The following is a 26,238-nucleotide window of genomic DNA, read 5'->3' as shown; positions in this document are numbered from 1 at the left end:
TCCATCAATGGGCCCTGATGTGGGTCAAACTCTCTTTCCCAACTGTTTGCACTGATAAACCCACTGGATCACCAACTCCATGGGCACAGACTAAACACAGTAATACACATCATGACAAAATCACAAAAGGGATGAGGTGAAGCATCTTGTATCAGTTTTTCTGGATATCCTTTCGACAGCATCAACGATAAAACAAAAAACTAAACAAAACAGAACAACTCCGTGGAGTTAAACATCCTTTCTGAAGCCATGTGTATCGTCTCTTTCATACTGGATACTGGAACACTCCCTCATCAAAGCCAAAAGTTCATTTGTTCATTTTATAAGCTGTCACATTGTGATCATTGTGATTCTTAACTGTTGTGAGCCATGGGCCACTTTGGCAGTCTTGGGAAGCCTCTGGATGCCTCCTTATAATAATGTTTTTAAACACACGAAATAAAATATGGGAAATGTCAAAGGAAATCAATTACATTGAAATACAATTCTATCCACAGATCTGTGTAACTCAAGTTAAGAACCCCTGAAATTTTCATCTTCTGATGAAAGCTCACTCAGAAAGATGTCAAAAGTATTTTATAATTCCAAATAAGACACATGACTTAAACCAGAACTGGAAAGGAATTTGTTCTTTCTTGACACATCAAAAGCCTACCTAGTAGTTTGCTTATGTTATTAATCCTTTGCAGGTGAATATAGTAGCGCAGTAGAAGAATCCATGTAATATCTACTTTAGTCTGAGTCTTTTTTGTAGAATCTGTGTCATCATCCATGTCTTCACCTTGGTAAGAAAGTGTATAGCCAGTCGGGAAGACAACTTGGTAGTTATCTGAAAGTAAAAAAAAAAAAGGTTTGTAAGACAAATATTATGCTTTCCTTGAAAACTAACCATTTATGAAAAAAAAAATGACCACAACTCATAAAGAAAAAATTGACAAATGGCAATACATTCAATTTAAAATTTTTGTGTATAACAAAATACACCAAACACAAAGTTAAAAGACAAACCATAGACTGAGAAAAGATATGTAGCACACATATGAATTGTTTTTCTCTAATATGTGTAAGACCTTGCACCAATCAATAAGAAAAAGTCAAACAGTTCAACAGAAAAGTGGGCAAAGAATTTCAACTGGCCACTCATAGAAAAGGAACTCCAAATGGCCAAAATGTTAGCATCACTAAAAATCAGAGAAATGCAAATTAAAATGAAATACTATTTCATATCCCTCAGGAACTGACAGACACTAAAATCTGAAAATAATAAATACTGGTAACAAGGTGAGGAAACCGAAATTCTCAAACACTATTTGTGAGAGCAACTTTTTGGGGAAGCAATTTGACAGGATCTAATAAAATTAAAAATGCAGATACTCATATATGTATAATAGGAGTCTTGCACAAGATATTCATGGTAGTGTTCTTTGTAATATCAAAAACAATGGAAACTTGGAAAAATAAACAGAAGTCTATTCATTTGATGGCATTTAAAATGAATTAATTAGATCTATTAGGGAGAAAGTATAGTGTAGTGGCTTGGTTCAAATTCCAGCTGTACTACTCACTAGAGTGTGAACTTGAACCTCTCTGTGCCTTAGGTCTCTGGGATGTTGACTTTCTGAGTCTTAATTTCCTCATCTTTAAAATGGGCATATAAGGGGCCAGCCTAGTGGCATAGTGGTTGGGTTTGAGCCCTCTGCTTCGGCAGCCCAGATTTCACAGGTTCAGATCTTTGGTGTGGACCTACACATTGCTCATCAAGCCATGCTGTGGTAGCATCTCACATACAAAAAATAGAGGAAGATTGGCACAGATGCTAGCTCAGGGCCAATCTTCCTCATCAAAAAAAAAGGGAGGGGCATGATAAGGATGGTTCAGGATAGATCTTGACAACATATACTGAGTTAACGAACAGGTTAAAGATGATATATAGAGTATAGTACCATTCATATAAATTTGAAAAAACTCAGTGTATTTTGTATTATATATGTACATCCATACACATATACACAAATAAAATATTTTGTTAGGATATTGGCTGCCTCTGGGGAGAAAGGGAGGGAAGATGAATAGAATCTTCTATGGTTAATGGTCTATGTATTGCTGTCTTGAATAATAAGATGAATCACCATCTACTCACCATCCAGTTTAGCAAACAGAATATTCCCAGTACTTTTGGAGTACCCTGTAAACCTCTCTCTAATCCCATTTCCTTCCCTCTGCTTGAGCCCATCTCCCAGAAATAACCACTACCTAAAATTTTGTATTAATAATTCCATAGCTTTCCTTTACCCTTTAATCATATATTATGTATTACATATAATTTAAAAGGTAATACATTGCTAATTTTGTCTTTTTGGAATGTTATAGGGAGAAAATCACATTGCATGAATTTATCTATGATATTACTTTTTCACTAAACATTATGCTTTCATAATTCATTGCTTTTTCATTGCTGTATTGTATTCCATTATATGAATATACCACAATTTATTTATCTGTCCTACTGTTAATGGACATATGGATCACTTCTAATTTTTGGTTTCTTGATTGCATTTTTATCTTTGCTATTATAAACAAGGCTGCTATGAATATTTAAGTATATATTAGCTGGTACATATGTGCACAAATTTCCCGGAAGTAGAATTACTAGATTGTTATTTTTCAGGAGTCTTTTGACCAATTTTGCCTTTTGTTCTTCCACATAAATTTTAGAATCAGTTTGTCAAATTTCACAAATCAAAACTTGCTGAAAATGTTAATGAAACTACATTAAATCTATAGATCACTTGGAGATTTGACATCTGGTAATAATATCAAGTCTTCTTAACTATAAGCATGGTATGTTATCTCTTTCAATAAAATTCCATCTTTTTTTGTTTTATAACCTTTGTTACATTAATTCCTAGATATCTCATACATTTTTGTATAATGTAAGTATTGTAAATGATAACCTTTAAAAGTGCATTATCTATTAAAGGTGTATAGAAAGAAAATTTTATATTTAGCAATCTTGCTAAACGTTCTTATGGTCTATAGATTTTGAGAATTGTCCATGTGAATAATCTGTAGCTAATGACAGCTTTTTCTTCATTCCCATTACTTGTATCCCTTATTGCTTATTCCTTTTGCTTATTATTGTGCAGAGTAGGACTTCCAGAACAATTTTGAATAGAAGTGTGACAGCAATCGTACTCCTGCTTTTAAAGAGAATAATTTTAGTATTTGAATATTAAGTATATGTCCAGTAGTTCTTTTCCCCCACTTTAACTTTTTCAAATTAAGGAGATCTTTAACTACTATTTTAAAATCATGAATGGCTGTTGAATTTTATTGAATTTTTCCATACTTTTTGAGTTGATTATTTTCTATTTTCATTTGTTAATGTAGTTATTTCATTTAACGCATTTTCTAATGTCAAGTTATATTTCACTTCTGGAAATAATCCAATTTGACATGATATATCTTTTAACACACTGTTTATTTTGAACAAAGTTATACACTTGCATGATCAAAACTAAAAATTCCTATCACAGGAAGCAAGTATTTCTAACCTTGTCTACTTTAGTTCTTTTAATGGTTAGTTCTGGCTCTTAAAATAATTCCCTTATAGCAATTGCCTGGATCATCAGTTTTAGAAAATAGATCTACTGACTTTTTTCTGTGACAGATGAGGTATTAGCTCACATAACACTCCTCTTCACCTCAAAATTTTTATACTTATATCAACATTTTTAGTTCCCCTATTATTTTTATATAAGTCTATCAATGTCCTAAAAGTTCTTTTTTTCTATTTCTAATATGATCACTATCTCCTGATGTCTTTGTAAGCTAATGACATCTGCACCCCCTCACCTCCTTCCACTTGCCAGGTTTTCTATCTTCAAAGTCAATAACACTTACTTTCTGTTCTGTATCCATAACAGACCCTTCTTTGTTTCAACTACAAGTTGTAAATCAATAAATAATGCTTAAGTTATGATTGTATAAGTACTGTTCACTGCGATGACTAAATCTCCTTCACTGAGGATGAGTGTCACAACCCTGTGACCCCCAAAGGATGCAGTTCTTAGCACCAAGATCAAATGGATTGCTTTTACTTAGACCAATTCTTCAAAATCATGTCATATTGTAATTGGCTTCAAATTTGGACCATGAATTCTTGAAGAGTATTTTCTTCTTAGAATTTCTGAATGCCTTTTTCTCCTTGTTGAAAAAAGCAACATTTGCATTCTTCACCATCTTCCTAACATCTTGTAGTTTTTTAGTCACTTTCCTGCTGCCTAGAATCCATTCGTGCTCCCTGAAGACATTCTTGAGGTTGCAAACTTGCTGCTTTCATTCGTACTGATGTATTTCTAAGCTGCTGCATGGCCAGCAACACAGACGGTTTCTGCCACCCTTCCTCTTTCCCTCCTCCTTTCCTTCCTTCCTTTTCTTTTCTCTTTTTTCTATCTTGCATATACTTCTTTGTTCTTTTTTGCAACTTTGTGTGCTGAGGTACATTTCCAAGTACTAACTTCATTTTAAAAAGTTCACTGAAAGAAAAACACTTGAGTCCTTACAAGGCCCTTGTCTTTGACTGATTGTGGAGCCAAACATGATTTTGGTTGAAACTCATTTTCCCTTAAAACTTCAAAAGCCTTGCTCTACTGCTTTCTAGTACCTATTACTGCTGGTGAGAGCCTGATGCTAGTCATATTCGCACTTGTATTTGACCATTTTTTCCTCCTTTGTAGTGTTTTTAATGAACTCCTTGTTATTTGCGGTGATTTAAAATTTCATTTTGTGTCTGGGCCTCAGTCTTTTTCATTCATGCTGCTTGGAACACAGCAGGCCTTTCCACCTGAAAGACTCACCTCTCCTTTCAGCCCTGCAAAATATTCTTATATTTCATATAATATTTTTATATTTCATCACAGAAATAAATATAAGAACATGTTTATTCCCTGCCTCTCTCTCTCAGCCCACATATGTGGGCATTTGATTCTGGCAGATGTGACGCTGCAGTGTTGTGAAGAAGGCTGGTCTTTTCAATAAAAGGTTCTGAGTCAATTGTATATTATATGGAAAAAAATTAATCTCGACTTCAGCCTCACACCATACACAAGAAAAGGTGCCAGATGAATTATAGATCTAAATGTGAAAAGTAAAACAAAGCTGGTAACATAAGAGGGCATCCTTATGATTTTTGTATAGGAAAAGATTTCTAAAACTGAACACAAGAAGCATAAACCATTAAAGAAAAGATTTATAAATGGGAAAACGTTAACAGAACGAAAAGGCAAAGCACAAAGTGGGAAAAGATATTCACAATACATATAATCTACAAAATGGTCAGATCCAGAATACTTAAAGAAGCTCTCCATATCTCTGAGAAAAAGACAGAAAATTTCCAAGAAAAATTGGCATGATTCTTAAATAAGGAGTTCCCAAAAAAGACTACACAAAAGCCAATAGTATACATAATAGTGCCCTACTTTTTTAGTCATCAGGTAAATTTTAAACTAAAACCACTTTGGAGAATTTCTTGGCAGTATTCACCGAAGCTGAAAATACATATACCTATGACCCAGCAATTCCAATCCTTGGCATATACATAAAAATGTGCACGTCTGTGAACGAAAATGTAATGTGCAAGTGTATTCATAGCAGTGTTGTTCACAATAACTCCCAAATATTTATCAACAGTAGAATAAACACTAACTGTGTTATTACATCCACCAAAAGGATGAATCACATAATGTTGAAGAAAAGAAGCCAGATACGAAAGAATACAGACTGTATATTTCACTTACACAAAACTCAAATTCTGGCAAAACTAATCTATCTGTTAGAAATCAGAAAGAAGAGAGGTTAGGACGTGTCACTTATTGTAGTTAAGGTCATTTCACAACATGTACATGGTATCAAATCGTTATGCTGTACACCTTAAACTTATACAATGTTATATGTCAATTATATTTCAATAAAGCCAGAAAAAAAAGGGAAGCTCGTAGGTGCGGGAGGGGAGGCAATATAGACTTCTGGGGTGCTGGATTTGTTCTATTTTTGACCCAGGACGGTTAAATGGGCATTTCCTTTGTGATAATTAATCAAGCTGTTTCTTCATGATTTGTGCTTTTTTCCATGTTTTTGTTATAATACAAAAAAATAATTTGTGGTGACTTCCAGCTTGAAGATGTTCGCATGATATTGGCATGTTCCTTTCTCCTCCTGGAAATCATTCCAAAGCAACACAGAAAACAAGTAACAAAAACACAAATTCTATTTTCAATAAATCAGGAAAGAGCTAAAACCCCAAACCACAAGACGTGTGGAATTGTTCCCAAAGCAGTTGTCATCAAGTAGAGGGCACAAAGGAGACAGAAGATGATACTAAGATGTAAATCTCAGAAAGAAATAGCAATCTATACTTCTTGATGGTAAGTTACACATTTTTAAAATAGTATTATGGTGCCAGTTAAGTTGAGGTATCTTAAGACCAACTGTCATAGTTTAAAGAAAAAGGAATAGAAAACTAAATGTGTATGTGATGAGCTCTTTAAAAGCCAAAAAAAATTTGTTACAGCTTTTTAAATTACAAATGAAAAACCAGGAAGCATCACATAGAGTAAGTTATCATATTATATCGGCTAGAGAAATGCATGCAAAAGCCTAGAGACTAACAAAATCCCGTGCAGTTGACGTTGCTGAATACACATCCTGAGGTCTAAGCCCTAAATGCCCTGTTTGCAATAATCTCCACGGGTTGAAAATCCAGTAAACAAAATCATGGCACTATCCAATGATAAAATAACTTGAATTAAAGATGTTGCTGTCAACACGAAGACTCAGTTAGTAACTCAACCACAGAATTGTGCTTTTGCCTTACAAAGGCTCAAATCGATAGACACTCTTGCACTCGCAGTTTTGTTTATATTTGTCTAATAGTACCAGCACCAACTATTCAAAGGACAGTTCCTTTTATGTCAATGGTTGGCAATAACGCAAGTGAAATAACCAAAGTGTTGAATAACTTTTTTGAATCCAGTGGTTTATCCTGGAATAACTGTGTTGACATTTGCACTAAAGGTGAAAAAGCCATGATAAATAAAATTGTGGTCCTGAGCGTGAATCCAGGAAGGCAGTGACAGAAAACTGCACTACTAGCCCTTGCGTTCTTCATTGCTGTGCACTCATAGTAAAATGAATACATTAATTAAAATGCCAGTTTCAGTTAGCATATCCTTGATGAAGAAGTAAAAGTTAATGTTATTAACTACTGACCCTTGAATACACATCTTTTTCATATTCCACGTGATAAAGTGGGAAGACACATAAAATATTTCTGGTGCATACAGAAGTACAATGGCTGTCTTGAGAAAAAGCACTTGTGTGGTTGTTTGAGTTACAAGCAGAATGTCTCCTTCTTTTTCCCCATGGAACACCATTTTCACCAGAAAGAACAACTGACAAGACAAACTAAGCATTTTCAGACTTAGGTATGTGGCAAACATTTTCACAAAGATAAAAGTAGTAAGCCTGACTTCAAGGAAAACAACTGACAGCATTTGCTGCCAATGATAAATTTCAAGTTTTTAAGTAAAAACTTAGAATTTTGGAAAATTTGTATGTGCCACCACGAACTTCCCAATACTTAGACTATTCTGATAAGAATGGTGGTGATAGTTTTAAAATTTGATTTTTAAAAACTGTCCAATGAATTGTACCAATATTTAGAAGTTCTGCATAACCCAGGGAATCACCATTTTCCAAATGTCTAAAGCACGATGTTATAAAATCATGGATGAGTAAAAGATACATTCAAACGGAAAAACAGACTAATGTATTTTAACCTAGAGGACAACAAGGTCAATGATATTGTTTCATATTCTACACCGGAGCCAACCTTTAAGAAACTATCACTTATCCAGTGTTGTTTTGGTATCAAAGAAGACTATCTATAACTATCTGAAAAGGCTCTTAAAATACTCCTCCCTTTTCTAACTACATATCTAAGTGAGGCTGGATTTTCTTTACATATTTCAATCAAAACATTATATTGCAACAGATTGATGGAAGAAGTAGGTATGAGAGTCCAGCTATCTTTTATTAAGCCAGACATTAAAGAGATTTTTTTTACCCTGTTATTTACATTAACTTGTACTGGGTTTATTACTATTCTTTTAAAATTAATTAATACATTTTAATTTTCAGTTTTAATTCCTAACATAACCTTTTTCTTCTATAATAATAGAACTGTCTAATTTTTTCTTTACCTATTCTGAAGTAAACTTGGGTAAATTAAAATTTCCCCCAAAATTATAAATTTTATAAAGGCTTTCAAATTTATTTGTTTAAACAAAAAAACTCAAGAATTTAATTTCTCAATATCAATGATTACTTTCCTCTTATCATTTATCATTTCTGGGGGGTTTTTTCCTGCCTGTAATTAACTTTCCTAAATAAGTTGGTTAATAGTTTATTGTTCTTTTCCCTAAAATTACAACTTTCTTTTTTAATTATTATTATTTTTTTTAAGGAAGATTAGACCTGAGCTAACATCTGCTGCCAATCCTCCTCTTTCTGCTGAGGAAGACTGGCCCTGAGCTAACATCTGTGCCCATCCTCCTCTATTTTATATGCGGGACACCTGCCACAGCATGGTTTGATAAGTGGTGCGTAGGTCCGTAGCCGGGACCCAAACCGGCACACCCCAGGCCACCAAAGTGGAACGTGCAAACTTAACCACCATGCCAGTGGGCTGGCCCCTGAAATTACAACATTTTGATTTTATTGGTTTATTTTTTAGATTTTTTTTTTTTTTTTTTGAGAAAGATTAGCCATGAGCTAACTACTGCCAGTCCTCCTCTTTTTTGCTGAGGAAGCCTGGCCCTGAGCTAACATCCGTGCCCATCTTCCTCTACTTTATATGTGGGATGCCTACCACAGCATGGCGTGCCAAGTGGTGCCATGTCCGCACCCAGGATCGGAACTGCGAACCCTGGACCGCTGAGAAGCGGAACGTGCGCACTTAACCACTGCGCCACAGGGCCGGCCCCTGATTTTATTGTTTTTGTTTCCTAATTTATTATATGTATATTTTAAAATGATACAAAATAATGTCAAACATACCTTTCATATCAATTAATTTCAGTTGACTGAAGTTGCCTCTTACTAAAAAAATTATCAGGTTTTAAAACATAGAAAACCCTGCTCTATGTTCAATGTAAGAGACACATTTAAAACAAGATTATTTAGAAAAGTTGAAAATAAAAGGATAGACAAATGTGTACTAGGAAAACGTAAACCAAAAAAAGCAATATTTGTGAACCTAGTATCAGAAAAGGTAGAATTCTGGCCAAAAAGCACTAAGTGAAACAAGAGTGGAAACTTTATAGTGTTAGAGGATATAATTCACAAGAAAGATATAACAGTTAAGAATATTCACACCCTAAGTAACACACTATCAACAATTTTTTTAAAAACGACATATATAAGAAAAGAAACAGAATTCTCCCAGGGAGAGACCTTTATTCACCTTGTCCGGGGGTGTCAGGCTACAGCCCATGAGCCAAACAAATCAGGCCTGCACATGGTTATATACGACCCTTCAGCTAAAAATGATTTTCATATTTTTAAGTAGTTGAAAAAACTCAAAAGAAGAATAATATTTTGAGACTTGCAAAAGTTACACGAAATTCAAATGTCCATGTCCATAGTAAGGTTTTAACGGAACACAGCCACGCTCATTCGTTACATGTGTCTACGGTTCCCTTCACACTACAACAGCAGAGCTGAGTAGTCAAAACAGAGACCACAAAGCCTGAAATATTTACTATCTGACCCTTCGCAGAAAATGTGTGTTGCCCCCGACTTTGTTCATGAATGATCAACTGGAGAAAAACATCTAAAGATAATAAAGTAATATAGACATCAATAATCACTATATATAAAAACAACCACCAGTAGAAATATAATGAAAAAAATGTACAATACCAATAAAAAGATAAAATATCTAGAAATGAATCTAACAAGAAACACAAGACCTATTTGAAGAAAATGTTAACACACTCCTAAGGGACTAATAAAATTTTTTTTAAAAAAAAAGATGAACTAAAAAACATAGGACATAAAATACACAAGATTTTTGGTTAAAATGACTCAATACCATAAAAATGTAAGTTATTTCCAAGTTAATGTCTAGAAGTAGTGCAACTCCAATAAAAATACAGGAGAAGTTTTTTAACTTAGACAAACTACTTCCAAAGTGAAAAAAATAAGAGCCATAAAAGACAATTTTGAAAAGAAAGAGTAATGAATAGAGATTTACCCTAATAGAACAAATATATTTTAAGGCTACAATAATTAAAACAATGTGGTATTGAAGGCTGAATAGAGAGAGCATACGAAATGAATAAAAAGTACAGAAACAGAGTAGCCATCTGGAAAAACTAAATTGATATGCACTTGTCATTCTTTCCATAGTCCAAATAGATTTCCATAAATTATTAAAAGAGTCTATCAGAGAACTCATTTATAGCCTCAGAGACTAGACCTTTCCAACAATGACACAAATCCAGAAGTTAGCAAAAAATTTAACAATTTATACTATTTAGAAATAAAATTTTCCTCATGGTGCAGACCCACCACAAAAAAGGTTAAATAACAACTGATAATTGGAAAAATACATTTGCAAATAATATCATAGTTAAAGGGTTGATTTCTATAATAAAGTGCTTCTACAAATACCTAGAAAAAAGGCACAAAAAAAACCCTCAAGAAAAAATGAGCAAAGATTATGAGCAGAAAGTTCATACAAGAGATGCTTATTAAGCTTACTCCTAGTAAGAAACGCACAAATTAAAATTAAATCTTTTTCCCCCTAACATATTGACAAAGCTTTAAAAAATGTTTATAATATACCACTATCAGCAAGGGCATAGGGAAAAAACGATCTTTTGTTAATTGCTGGCAGGAGTACAAACTGGCATAACCTTTGTGAAAGGCATTTGGCTTTATCAAAATTACAACAAATCTACCCTTTGATCCAGAAATTTCCCTTATGGGAATTGATCCAATATACATACTAGCTTTTGTATTAAATTATATATATAACAATGTGTGTGTGTATATACATATATATATGTGTGTGTGTATTATTACGCAACAATAAAAAAGAAGCTATGGGGGCTGGCCCCGTGGCCGAGTGGTTAAGTTCGCGCGCTCCACTGCAGGCGGCCCAGTGTTTCCTCGGTTTGAATCCTGGGTGCGGACATAGTACCGCTCATCAGGCCACGCTGAGGCAGCGTCTCACGTGCCACAACCAGAAGGACCCACAATTAAGAATATACAACTATGTACCAGGGGGCTTTGGGGAGAAAAAGGAAAAAAATAAAATCTTTACAAAAAATAAAAAATTAAAAAAAAAGAAGCTATGTATTGATTTGAAAAAAATCCCATTAGATACACTTATATTAAGTTGAAGAAAAAAAGAGCAACATGCATAATTGTGTGTACTAATAGTTATACCAATATTTGTATTTTTTAAGGGAAAAATATATCTGAGTATTAGTGTATGCACCACATTGGCTCACTCAACATCCATCCTAATCTCCAACTGTGCTTTCCCATATCAAAGAAGTTACAAAGATAAAAACCACGTTCCTGAGGTTTCCTTGCAGCTAGGGCCCCAGATGGGATTAGCATCTCGATTCCAGTGCATTCATGCAAGACTTGAAGTTGGAACTGTGCTAAGCGGTGCAGGAGATGGGATTCAAGGCATCTCTTTTGCTGGTGTGGATGCTGGCAGAGGCAGCGTGGTTCGCGACACCACAGCTAGAGCACAGGCTTCCTATGTTGCAGGCAGATTCCTGATTCTACAGCTTCCTTTATGCTATAATCTGAACGTTTGTGTCCCCCAAATTCATAAGCTGAAATCCCAACCCCCAATGTGATGGTATCAGAAGGTGGGGCCTCTGGTAGGTGCTTAGCTCATGAAGGTGGAGCCCTCATGATGGCATTTGTGCCTTATAAAAGAGGCTCCAGAGAGATCCCTAGCCTCCTCCACCATGTGAGGACACAGCGAGAAGGTTCCATCTATGCACCAGAAAGCGGGCCCTCACTAGCCACTGAATCTGCTGGCATCCTGATCTTAGACTTCTGGCTGCCTGATCTTGGACTTCTAGCAACCAAACGTGTGAGAAATAAACTTGTGTTGTTCATAAGCTCCCCAGTCTGTGATATTCTGTTATAGCAGTGAGAACGGACTACGACACTTTATAAAACAAAACAAAACAAAATAAAAACCTATAGTTCCCTTCATGGTCCAGTTACATGTGGCTTAGTCCTTTCTGGACGCTTAGCCTAGAATTTGTTTCTTTAGCCTTCACAGGGATTTTGAAAGTCTTTTAAGTAATCTCCTTCCACTTAAATAAATTGGAGTGGATTCTGTCCTTTATAACAGAACCTTGGCAGCTTGTATAAGCATGCCGTATCTCTGGTAGAGACCACAAAAAACCAAGTGTGGTAGCTCAAGGATGGTTCCCTCAAGATGTTCATGTGCTAATCCCCAGACCCTGTGACTGTATTAGGGTATGAGGCAAAGGAGAATTAAGGTTGCAGATGGAACTGAGGCTGCCTATCAGCTGACCTCCAGATGGGGAGAGTATCCTGGGTCATCCATGTGGGTCCAATGTAATCTTAGGGGTCCTTATATATAGAAAGGCGAAGCAGAAGAGTGAAAGTATCAGAGTCAGAGATATGAAGATGCTACACTGCTGGCTTGCAAGATGGAGGAAGGGGCCACAAGCCAAGAAACTCAGGCGGGCTCTAGAAGCTGTAAAAGGCAAGGTCACAGACTCCCCTCTAGGGTCTCCAGAGGAAGGCAGCCCTGCTGACACCTTCATTTCAGCCCACTGAGACCCATTTTGGGCTTCTGACCTCCAGAACCGCAAGATAATACATCTGTGTTGTTTTAAGCCACTAAATTCGTGGTTATTTGCTACAGCAGGAATAGGACATTAATACACAGACAATACCGATTGCCTCTGGGGAGAACTGAGTTACTTGCAGAGAAAATGGAAGGGAGACCTTCTCTCCATACCCTTTCACGTCTTTCGAGTTTTGATTCTTGAGAATAAATTACCTATGCAAAAAACTGAACTAAATTAAAAGGAAAAAAGCCTCTATACATATTTGACCAATGTCATCTGGTCTTTAATGTCACAGAGAAAAACTAAGACCAGTTCAATTTTTATTCCTTTGTAGAAAGTCTGCTTTTTCTGACAACGCTTACAATTCTTTCCTTTCCCTTTACAATCCACAAGCGATGCCAGAACTTGTCCAGGTAGAATCTGTGCCGTCAGTGTACCTTCAGAAGACCTTTGGGTGGGGAGAGTCCCTTACGCCTACACTGAGGAGTCTCTCTTTGAAATAGTTTCCCACCAGCCCCAGCCAGAGCTCCGAGGGTTTCACTGGTTCTGGGCCAGTTTTTATGCTCATTTCCCTGCCTCATGCAGGTGCTGTGATCTCCAACCTTACACTCTAAGGTGGATTTCTGACTTCTCCCAACTGGCTCCTGTTTGGCCCTGACTGTGGGCACCTGGCATGTTTCTCTGCATCTACTCGGGTCAGCAGGCGGTGTATTTCTAGTCCTTGATTCATGGACAAGTCCACTATGAAGTCCAGTTTTATGCAGCTAGCCAGGTTCTGACTTTCCCTCCTTGCAGGGCCCTCTTTCCAGACCCCTCTTTAACCAGGCATTCAAGTCCCAGCCCCAGCCGTTCCCTCTCCAGGGAGGTCTCACCTTCAGCCCTGCTTATAAAGCCCCCATGCTGCCTTGGCAACTTGGGATTTCGCTTTCCTGGTTTCATGCTCAGCCATAAATTAAAACAATTTTGGTTCTATTTTAAACAACCTTGTTATATGTTTGGATGGGGAAGGGCAGGAGCATCTTTCACATCAGCTCAGTCCAACAGGTTGACCAGAAGTATCAATTCTATATTTTGATTTCCTGGCACTACTTTCTTATCCTACCCAACACAATGATCAAGGGCACAGTCTTTAGAACTGCATAGACCAGGGTTTTGATTAGCAGTGCAATATTACTCAAGTTACATAACCTCTCTGAGTATCTTGCCTCATTTAATAAATGTGTGTAATGATACTCTCACAGAATTTTCCTAAAGGATAAATGAAATTACATAAGAAAGCACTGACACGTAGCATCAGGTACCACTTGTCCCACTATCATGTGGTGCCTTCTGTCATTTTGTCAGTCTTTGACTGCTTGGGCCCTGCTAAGGGGACCCAACAATCTTGTTTCATTTCCTTTTGTTCCCTGAAGGGTCAATCTTTCTCTGGGTCTTTAGGACAGCATTCTATTGTGCTCGTTTGGCAATGTTTTCTCACCTGTGTGATCTGTTGTCTCTTATTTTCCATTGCTGACTCTGTCTAGAACAAGGAGAGTCTCTTCATACCTAGTGTCTGACAACACAGTGGAGAATGTACGCTCTGCTCTCAGTCATGGTACTGCCCCTTCTCAGATTTAAGGCATCAATGTGCAGGGCTCCGAGTGGAATTTCCATACTCTTGCAGGCACTGGACCAGGACAGCTCTGCTTCACCGAGGATGGTTCTCACCATCCCAATTGTCTCAATCGCTAATACTCTGAACTGATACAGCAAGCATACGCATAACACACACAAACATCACTGTTGCTAGCATGAATAATTTTCTCTATTCCCACTTATCAGGGGGGTAATTATTTGGAATTTGAGGATGTAATGTTTCCCCTAGCTCCCCACCACTATGGGGAATTGTGTCTTGGAGCAATAGGAGAAATTGAGATAGTAGGAGAGGAAGAGCATCCTAGTTCTTGGTTGGTTGGACTCCGCGTCTCTGAACCAGGGGCAGGCGGTAAGGGAGGGACAAATTACGTTTTTTTCAGGTTGGAAGGTTTTCTCTGTTTCAAGAAGCAAAGCATATATCAAGGGTTAGTTGTGATTCTCAGTTCTGCTCCATAGATCTCTTTTTATATTATGACAATAGGTTACCAACATTAGTTTTTAGCATGACAAACATTTATATTTTTCTGTGTATCATGTGTATTCAGTTATGAGAGGCTGCATCCAGGACCAGTAATCTGAAATGTTACTTGTAATTCAAAATGCCTTATAGAAATTAATGATTTTTATCCTAGCTGAATTATGTATTAAGGCCACAAGAAAATCAAGATAAAACGATGGAGTATATTTGAACATAACTGGGCCCAAAGTGGGCATCTAATAAATGTTGTTTGCATTGTATCTAAATATGGTATCATATTGCCAGTACCATCATTTCAGGGTCTCTATTCCTACAAGACAATGTAGAGGAAACCTCAATAAATTGGACCAGCTGCATCGCTAAGTTCTCTTTCTGTTCTACAGATATCACACAATTGCTCTCAGCTTCTGGCAAGATTATCTGTATTCTATCCTCCACACATGACTAGTCTATTCTGTCATCATGCTTCTCTGATTGTCACTGGGCTCTGTTGAGAAAATGTGCTTCCCCTCCTCTCCAGTACCCCACATCTCTGGTCCATTTACATCTGACCCACAATATACTTCTTCCAGAAAAAAAATGTTCCTAATTAACTCATATGCCCATCCTGCCTGTGTGCAGCTCCCCTTAGAAGGCATTTATTTAGCTTAAGATACATTAATCTCCTTTATTAATATGGGCCTCTTAAGAGATGCATTTATATAATTTTAAGGTGTATGCCTGTTCTGATTGCCAATGACTGGAAGCTCATGGAAGGCAAGACCCACTTCCTTGCTGTGTTCTGTGACTCCTCCTCCTTTCTGGACAGAACTATCTAGTACTCTGCACACAATAACAATGAATATTGTTCATCACCTCGTGTACAGATCAGTGCTAGTGTTGTTTAAAGTTAAGATTACTGAGGACATTTTCTCCTGGATGCTAATTTATGCTAATGCAAGGAAAATCAAACAAGTTTTATTTGCTGTTGTTGCCCTTTAGTAATTCATTATAATATGAGCCTCACTGCCATCTGGGTATTTGTGACAGTCAGGTGGGGATTCAGAACCCCTTTCCAACCCAAATACTGAAGTGAGGGGAATCATCAACGTGCATTAATTATCACTCTGCTAGGAAAAGACTGGAGGGCAAAATTATTATTCTTAAGGCAAGGAAAAATGCAAAATGGATTGCACTTTAAAATTTGGTAATTTCAAATTACTATTTTGGTAAAATAGTAAAGCAGTGCTAATGTCACAAAATGGAAACTGAAAACTGGAATATGCTATGAAAAACACTGAAATACAAAAAGGAAGCATAAATTCTAGTATTAAGCAGAGCTGGGATGAAGACTACTCGCTCAACTGATCAACTAAGATCATTTGGTTAGGCGAGGCGATGCCCCACTGTGTGCCCATGGGCGACATTATTCATTGATCACAGCAGCACCTATTCCTGTCTTTCCATATGGGCTTTCAGAATTCTTCTCAGGTAGCCACCAGCCATAGACTGAACTTGTCCTATGTGATAGTTGGGATTCTCATTCAGCAAACATTCACGCCCCTCTCCTTCCTCTACAGGCAGAGTACATTTCCCTGCCTCACTGATTTTGCACTTGGCCATATGACTTGCTCTGAGCAGTGGGATGTAATGTGAAGAGAGGCCTTGAGTACGCTTCCATGATTTGGCTTGGCTTTTTCGCTCTGGCATATACCATGAGAAGAACATGCCCCTGGTAGCCACTGCCTCTTAGCCTGGGTCTCATAACAAAATGTACATGGAGTACACTGGAACTCAACTTGTGGCCTGAAGCAGAACATATGAGATGAGGATATGAATGAGTTCTTGTCATTGTAAGTCACTGAGTTTTAGATTCATTTGGTATGCAGCCTAATTTTGGCAATAACTGATTAATACAGTTTTTTTCTTTTTTTTTTTTGGTGAGGAAGATTAGCCCCAAGCCAACATTTGTGCCAATCTTCCTCTATTTTCGTATGTGAGATGCCTCCATAGCCTGGCTGATGAGTGGAGCAGGTCCACGCCCAGGATCTGAACCCGCCAACCGGGGCTGCTGAAGTAGAGCGCACAGATCTTTAACCACTTGGCCACAGTGCTGCTCCGTAATACAGCATTTTACATGAAACTTACTTGTTATCCCTTCCCTAAAAAGTGGTAAAACATAAGAAAATGTCTAGGATAAAGAAGACACATCTTTCAGAAGTAAGAAAGAGCCAGTGTGAAGAAGAAATAGCCATATTGGAACTTTGAATCACAGTCGTAAAATTTTCAGATTTTAGTCTTATCCATAAACAAATCGAATTCTCTCAGTCTACAGATTAGGACAATGGGGTTGAGAGAAATTAAATGGTTTGGCAGGATCTGCGTGTAAACTGAAATCTCTTTATGATTAATATTGCACTCTCTGTAGAAAGCAATACTGTGCCTCTAAGAGGACTGCATTCCTGTCCTTCTGAACCAGGGAGAATTGAGCTGCCAGGCAGGGTCAAGTGCAAGAAGCAGTAACCAGCCCCCACTGGCTTCCCGGGTGCCAGACTGCCCCACTTTATCCCTAAAGAGCTCATCTATGGGGACTCTGGCAAGACCAAGCACTCAGCCTGAGGTCCAGGCCATAGCTGAGAAATCTGACGAGGCATGAAGGCAATAAAAATAAGAAAACATGCCTCGTATAAAAAGTCCACCTAATGGTTTGACCTCAGGTAAAGCATTTTGAGGCTGGAAAATAGTCTGGGCCACATATTCTTCAGGAAAGAGTCAAGGAAGGGGATGGTATCAGACACTCTTCAAGGTTGACAACACTCGGCAGAGGAAGCTGCTGCCTACAGATGGGGCTCCAGGGGCTTTAGAAAGATCACTCCCACCCCCATCAGGTTAGTCAACATGCTTCATCCCCTTTGGGTCAATGCTCACCTAGTGCCAAGCAAAATTAGATATTGTTGTTACTGAAACGTCAGTCTGGAAGTCAGACTCTAGGACCTCGCTTCCTAGAACCTATCCGAGTGCTTAGCACACAAGAAGCACCCAATAAATATTTTTCAAATGAATGAATGGACAAACACGTAAATGAATATTAAATATTTATGTTGTTGCTGATCTGACTTAGAGGTTTATATTCTAGTTGACTGACTAACAAAGGAATCCTAAACAAAAACACACAAATAGTAGTATAGTCAAGTTTAAATTCTGCAAACCTCTCATTCATTAATTCATTTCACAAATATTAACATTGCATGTCTGCTCTGTACAAGCAATGTGGGACTTCTATAGCTAGAGTAGCAAATCAAATAGATAAGGTCCCTGCCTTCAGGGAGCTGATGATAATTTAATGAGAGACAGAGCTCAAATATGCACAATCACGTGCATGCACACACATACAAATATAAAATAACTAAGAAAAAGAACAGGGAGCTATAGGAGAGTGTGGGAGTGAGTACACATTTTAGAGGATCAGAGAAGGTCCCTCAAGTAAATAGTCCCAAAAGGTCTCATTTGATACGTGTGGACTGGGAAATAAACAGATATAAGGAAATACCATTTTTTCACAGAGCCGGCATCTGAAACGCAGCAGCTGACTAACACGTATGTATGTACAGTGAAGTGGGAGGCCCCCTTATTTTGACAGGTAGGCCCTAAGACCCCTATCTGCTCCCAGAAGTTCTCCAAACCATTATTGTGTCTAAGCTAAAACCCAACAAATCACTGGAATTAAACCTTTGAAATTTGATTACACATTACATGTATCATGTTTTTATAAAATACCTAGACATTCAAACATACCAAGCAAATAATCTGTATATGAAGACAAAAGATCCACAGTGGCAAATTCTGGAATATTTGATAATGCTCCTTGGCTAACTTTATCAGTTCGAGCATTCTTCTTCCCGATAAGTAGGTTAATTGCCAGCACAGCTTCACTGACCTAAAATTAATGCATAATTAGAATTCATAAATGTAAGCTTTTTAATTCATAGACTATCCATTAGGTAAATAATGTGAAAAAGTGAATTCATAAAATAACATTCAACGTACATTGGAAGATAAAATAACAACAGCCTGAAAAACAACATGGGATCCGCGATATGTAGCGTATATCACAGTTGAACAAATCATAGCTGTTGACAACTTAATTAATGTATAAGTCACTTTAAATAGGCCACCTCACCTGGCTATGACAGATATTTGCCAAAATGTCAAATGTGTGCCATGTGTATCTGCCAATATTTTCGTAAAAGAAAAGCTGAAACAAACAAAGCTAGGTCTGATGAATAGAGATTAAAAATAGTACACATATGTTTACATATGTCCCCTTCAGCAGCCCAGGGTTTGCCGGTTTGGATCCCAGGTGCGGACACAGCATCACTTGGCAAGCCATGCTGTGGCAGGCATCCCACATATAAAGTAGAGAAAGACGTGTGTGGATGTTGGCTCAGGGCCAGTCTTCCTCAGCAAAAAAAAAGAGGATTGGCGGCAGATTTTAGCTTAGGGCTAATCTTCCTCAAAAAATAAATAAATTAATTAATTAATTAAAATACTACACATACAAAGAGCGTTTCTAATCTTCCCAAAGAAGAAACATTGGCACAAATCCCAAAAGATGTGAAATTTTCCTTTCTCTTATATATATATACATTGTGTTGCCTTAACAACTGGTATGTAGACAGCACAGATATGACAGTAAAGAGAAAGACTAAATAAAAATCACACCGAGGCCAGTCTCATGACCGAGTGGTTAAGTTCACACACTTTCCTTCAGCAGCCCAGGGTTTCACCAGTTTGGATCCTGGGCGTGGACCTAGCACCACTCATCAGGCCATGCTGAGGTGGCGTCCCACATAGTAGAGCTAGAAGGACCTACAACTAGAATATACAACAATGTACTGGGGGGGCTTTGGGGAGAAGAAAAAAAAAAGGAAAAAATCACACCAACCTGCGCAGCAGCTCTTATCACAATCCAGGCAAACGAACTGTACGTTTCAAATATATTTACTGTCGGTTCTTTAATAGAACTACGCCTTCTGGGAAAAGACTAAAAAATATGGCAAATGTTTAATGACAAAGATAGATAAAGATATAAAGTTGCATAATAAATTCTCTCATCTTCTGAAGATGACATTTTAGTAGAACACTATGTAGCCACTAAGAATAATAATGGACACGTATCTATTGACGTGAAAAGACGTTCAAAGTAAACTGGGGAAAGAAAAGTGTAGGTTACAAAATGGTATGCAAAGTATGATTCCATTTTTAAAAAGATGTACATACATATAATTCCCTGTATATACAGAGAAAATTACTAACTGTGGTTATCCAAGATTTTAAGGGTGGTTAAATAATTTTATTATTTTTTCTAATTTTCCATAATGAGCTTGCATTATTTGAATAACAATAAAATAAACACAAATGGCATTTTAAGTATATGGTACTTACCACTTTAATAGAGGATCTATAAATTGAATTTATTGTGTGTGAAGATGTCAGAAATAAGAATATTACTTAAACGTTTTTGGTACGTATTTGCTATCAGCTTTCTAACTAGGAAACTATTAAAGTAATGATGTAATCATAAAGTTCACAGAACAGCAAAAAGCAACGCTGAATGGAGATTTTTTTTACCATGGATGTGCATATTTGTCCAGCTTTTAAACATAAGAAAGTGAATGCTAGAGAAATAAACAGAAACTCCACCAGCAACATAATACCTTGTCTGTATTACATAAGTATTAATAGTCAATTTTTAAGATTTAACTAATCTGGATAAAGTTATTCAATTAAACTGCTTGGTTCTAATTTTTTGGTGCTCATATATTGGCCAATTTTTTAATCTTGAACAAAACTGCAGAATAAAACAAACAGTAACAAAAGTATCCTTCTTTTACTTCTGTCTATAAGACTCCCAAGGAAAAGGCAGGCAATGAGTAGAGCTGATGTCAGAGCAGGAAATGCAATGTGCAAGTGTGGCCTGGCCTAGATCAAGTGTTAGGCTTGGAAGTACATGATACCTACAGAGATCTGCCTTTGGGGGATCTAAGCAATACAGCCCTGTCCCAAGGTATAGAGATCCTAGTCATTAAGCTGTACACATTAGCTGTAATCAAACCACTTGGGCTCTGTGGCAGCCACTGCCGCTTACTGGCTCTGTAAGGTTGGGCAATTTACCTACTTAAATTATGGAAATAAGATAATAGACATTAAATGAAGAAAAAAGAATAACATTAAATAACTACAGTGTAAGAACAATTAGCAACACAGACATTCAAAAAAGAAAGAGCTCATTTTGAATTGAAAGGAAGGTTTCATTGAGGAGAGAGTTAAGCTCAGAATGAAAAAATTTGGACTGGGAAAAGAATACGGTGGGCATTTTTTTTTTCTTGTGGTCGTAATAGTTTACAACATTGTGAAATTTCAGTTGTACATTAATATTTGTCAGACACTGTATAAGTGTGCCCCTTCAGCCCTTGTGCCCACCCTCCACTCCCCTTCCCCCTGGTGACCACTAAATTGTTCCTTTTGTCCATAAGTTTGTTTACATTCCTCATATGAGTGAAATTATACAGTGTTTGTCTTTCTCTGTAGAATATGGCGGGCATATTTTTAGATAGGAAAGGTGTTCGACATCACACAGGAGATTCTAGCCCATGAAAACAGGAAAGAAAAAGAAAAAAAGATGCATCCAGATTGAAAATGAAGAAGTAAAATTGTCTTTGTTTGCGGAGGACATGATCCTCTACATAGAAAATCCCAAGACACACACACACACACGTACACCTGGAATTAATAAATATATTTAGCGAGGTCACATGATATAAAACTCAATACACATAAATCACCTGTATTTCCATGTACTAGTGATGAACAATCTGAAAATGAAATTAAGAAAAAATTCCATTCTCAATAACAATAAACAACAAAAATGTACGAGATTTGTACACTGAAAAGTAAACAACATTGCTGAGAGAAATAAATAAAGGAAGAGACAGTTCATATGACGAATTGGAAGATTCAGTATTGTTAAGATGTCAGTTGTCCCCAAATTCATCTATAGATTCAACACAATCTTTACCAAAATGTTGTTAGTTTTTTGCAGAAATTGACAAGCAGATCCTAAAATGCATATGAAAATGCAAAGGACTCAAAGTAGCCAAAACAATTTTGAAAAGGAAGAACATAGTTGGAGGACATGTACTTTCCAATTTCAAAAGTTACTAAAAGCTACAGTAACCCAGACAGTGGCTACTCATGGAAAGGTAGACTCAGAGATGAGTGAAATACGCTGGGAGTCTAGGAATAAACATTTACATTTGTGAGCAACTAATTTTTGACAAAGGTGCCAAGGCAATTCAATGAAGAAAAGATAGTCTTTTCAACAAATGGTGCTGGGACAATTACGTATCTATGTGTAAAAAGAAGAATTCAGGGAAGGGGCAAAGCAAAATGGCGGGGTGAGCTGACCCAGGACTCTCTCCCCTCCAAACTACAACAAAGGATCAGAAAAACTGGATTTCAGCCAATAAACCTAATGCCAGACCATCAGAGACCTACAGCACCAAAACAATGGAGGACGGAGAGGCTGCAGCTGCCCTCCGAGAAGCTGGAACCGGGTAGGAGAGAACTTCGCTCCCTCCCCTAGAGACTGGGATCGCTGCCACGGGTGTGGGAAGGAGTGGGGGAGGGGCCGTGCAACCAGGGTATCGTCCAGGACTCCCGCAGCTGGTGCAGTGGAAACCCGCTGACAGGGGAAAGTTTCCATGTTTAGGGACCCCATGAAGCCAGGCCCCTAGGAGACCAGAGAACGAGAGCTGATCTGTATCCAAATTGGTGCGTGAGACAAACTGCCCCTCATCGTCCCCCAACCCACACTGGTGCCGCCATCTTGCCTGAAGGCGGAGGGCTCAGAATGCGTGGCTGTCGACCCCCATCTAGTGGCGACAGGCTGTAACTGCAACCGAATACTACCATAATGCGCAAAAACTGCTCCTCTACCATTCAGCAATTTATAAAAGCTCCAGAACAGAAGGAAAACAGTAAAAACACAGAATTAAGTCCTGAGGACTTGGAAATAGGTAAACTAAGTGAAAATGAGTTCAGAGTAGCTATCATCAAAAAACTCAATGAGGTAGAGGGAAAGATAGAGAAACAAGTCAATGAGTTCTGAAGTTACTTCACAAAAGAGATTGAAACTATAAAGAAGAATCAAACAGAACTACTAGAGATGAAAAATACTATGGACAGATTAAACAGAATACGGATTCCCTGAATGCCCGGGTAGACACCATAGAGGAGCAAATTACCATAATCGAAGATAGACAGGCTGAATGGCTCCAGACAGAGGAAGAAAGAGAACTAAGGATTAAAAAAAAATGAGGAAAATATCAGAGAAATAGCAGATTCAATGAGGAGAAAGAATTTAAGGATCATCCGAATTCCTGAGAATGTGGAAAAGGAAAATGGAGCAGAAAGTGTGCTTAATGAAATAATAGAAGAGAACTTCCCAAATCTAGGGATTGAGGGAGAAATGTGTGTGGAGGAAGATTTCAGATCTCCTAGATTTGTCAATGTAAAAAGACCTACTGCAAGGCATATAGTAGTAAAAATGGCAAAAATGAAAGACAAAGAAAGAATACTCAGGGCAGCAAGACAGAAGAAAATAACCTACAAAGGAACTCCTATCAGACTTTCACTGGATTTCTCTACAGAAACCTTACAAGCTAGGAGAGAATGGAGTGACATATTCAAAACTTTAAAAGATAAAAATCTTCAGCCAAGAATACTCCATCCAGCAAAAATATCCTTCAGATATGAGGGAGAAATTAAATATTTTCCAGACAAACAAAAGTTAAGGGAATTTGTAACCAAAAGTCCTTCACTACAAGAAATCCTCAAGAAGGCCCTCATACCTGAAAAAAGAAAAAAAAGGGAGAAAGGGGTCACAAATCACAGAGAAGGGAGACAGATAGATAGAACCAGAATAGGACAGCAAATATTCAACTATAGTATTAGGATAAAGGTAAGGAAACCACCAAAGCAAAGACGATCTTATCACCCTAACTACAAACTCATAACACGAGTTGGAATAAGAAATGAAAATAATAATTTAGGAGGGGAAGAGCAAAGGGACTAAATCAGTCTAGGCCAAGTAAGTAAGAGACTACCAGAGAATAGACTATATTATACACGAGATTCTAAATACAAACTTCAGGGTAGCCACTAAACTAAAAAACAGAACAGAGCCACAAAACATAAACAAGGAAAAATCTAAGAAACCCAGCATAAGAAATTGCAGTAGTCAATGGGTAGGCTAATACACACAGGACGAAAAACAAAGGTAATGCAGGAAAACCAGATAACAAGTGACAGATTGACAGCATTAAGTCCACATGCATCAATAATCACCCTCAATGTAAACGGATTGAACTTTCCAATAAAAAGACACAGAGTAGCAAAATGGGTTAAAGAACAAGATCCAACAATTTGGTGCCTCCAGGAAACACACCTCAGCCCCAAGGATAAACACAGGCTCAGAGTGAAGGGGTGGAAGACAATACTTCAAGCTAATAGCAAGCAAAAGAAAGTAGGTGTTGCAATACTTATATCAGACAAAACAGATTTCAAAATAAGGCAGGTAAAAAGAGACACAGAGGGACAATATATAATGATCAAAGGGACACTTCATCAAGAAGAAATAACACTTATAAATATCTATGCACCCAACACAGGAGCACCAAAGTTCATAAAGCAACTATTAACAGACCTAAAGGAAGATGTTAAAAACAACACAATAATAGTAGGGGACCTCAAGACCCCACTCACATCAATGGACAGATCATCCACACAGAAAATCAACAAGGAAATAGTGGAGCTAAATGAAAAACTAAAACAATTGGACTTAATAGACATTTATAGAACACTTCATCCTAAAACAGCAGAATACACATTCTTCTCAAGTGTGCACGGAACATTCTCAAGGATAGACCATATGTTGGGAAACAAGGCAAACCTCTACAAATTTAAAAAAATTGAAATAATAACAAGCATCTTCTCTGATTATAATGCTATAAGGCTAGAAATTAATTACAAGAAAAAAGCTGAGAAAGGCACAAGGATGTGGAGACTAAAGAATACGCTACTGAACAAGCAATGGATCATTGAAGAAATTAAAGAAGAAATGAAAAAATACCTGGAGACAAATGAAAATGATAACATGCCATACCAACTCTTATGGGATACAGCAAAAGCTGTATTAAGAGGAAAATTCATCGCAATACAGACACATCTTAACAAACAAGAAAAATCCCAAATAAGCGATCTTAAACTACACCTAACTGAATTAGAGAAAGAAGAACAAACAAAGCCCAAAGTCACCAGGAGAGAAATAATAAAAATCAGAGCAGAAATAAATGCTATTGAAATGAAAAAGGCGGTAGAAAGGATCAATGAAACAAAGAGCTGATTCTTTGAGAAGATAAATAAAATTGACAAACCCCTAGCCAGACTTGCAAAGAAAAAAAGGGAGAAAGCTCAAATAAACAAAATCAGAAATGAAAGAGGAGAAATAACAACAGACTCTGCAGAAATACAATGGATTATAAGAGAATACTACGAAAAATTATATGCCAACAAAATGGATAACCTAGAGGAAATGGGTAAATTCTTGGACTCCTACAATCTCCCAAAGCTCACTCAAGAAGAAGCAGACAATTTGAACAACCAATCACAAGGAAAGAGATTGAAACAGCAATCAAAAACATCCCAAAGAATAAAACCCCAGGACCAGATGGCTTTCCTGGGGAATTCTACCAAACTTTCAGAGAGGATTTAATACCTATCCTTTTCAAGCTATTCCAAAAAATTAGGGAGGATGGAACACTTCCTAACACATTCTACGAAGCCAACATCATGCTGATACCAAACCCTGACAAGGACACCATGAAAAAAGAGAACTACAGGCCAATATCACTGATGAACATAGATGCAAAAATTCTAAACAAAATTTTGGCAACCAGAATTCAGCAACTCATCAAAAGGATCATACATCATGATCAAGTGGGATTCATACCAGGGACACAGGGATGGTTCAACATCTGCAAATCAACCAACGTGATACACCACATCAACAAACTGAGGAATAAAAACCACATGATCATCTCAATAGATGCAGAGAAAGCATTGGACAAGATCCAACAGGGATTTATGATAAAAACTCTGAAGAAAATG

The 26,238-nt window shown here is 37.3% G+C and overlaps 1 protein-coding gene across 14 annotated transcripts in view; it reads right to left on the bottom strand.

The window, feature by feature from the left end:
* The window catches only part of CFAP54 (cilia and flagella associated protein 54), a 308,554-nt gene that overhangs the window by 61,687 nt on the left and 220,629 nt on the right, over positions 1–26,238 (bottom strand). For all 14 annotated transcript variants that reach the window (XR_011502650.1, XM_070507105.1, XM_070507102.1 and 11 more), the window contains 3 exons: positions 19,955–20,053; positions 18,805–18,946; positions 656–829 (listed from right to left, as the gene is read on the bottom strand). Coding sequence is in view for 13 of the 14 variants with exons in the window: in XM_070507105.1 (XP_070363206.1) it covers positions 656–829; positions 18,805–18,946; positions 19,955–20,053 (415 nt within the window). In the remaining variant the exon portion in view is untranslated. The remainder of the gene's footprint in view (positions 1–655; positions 830–18,804; positions 18,947–19,954; positions 20,054–26,238) is intronic.

Source organism: Equus asinus, chromosome 4 (assembly GCF_041296235.1).
Source record: "Equus asinus isolate D_3611 breed Donkey chromosome 4, EquAss-T2T_v2, whole genome shotgun sequence".
Taxonomy (NCBI): domain Eukaryota; kingdom Metazoa; phylum Chordata; class Mammalia; order Perissodactyla; family Equidae; genus Equus; species Equus asinus.
Note: the sequence above shows the minus strand (reverse complement) of the source record. Positions and strands in the feature narration are given on the sequence as shown.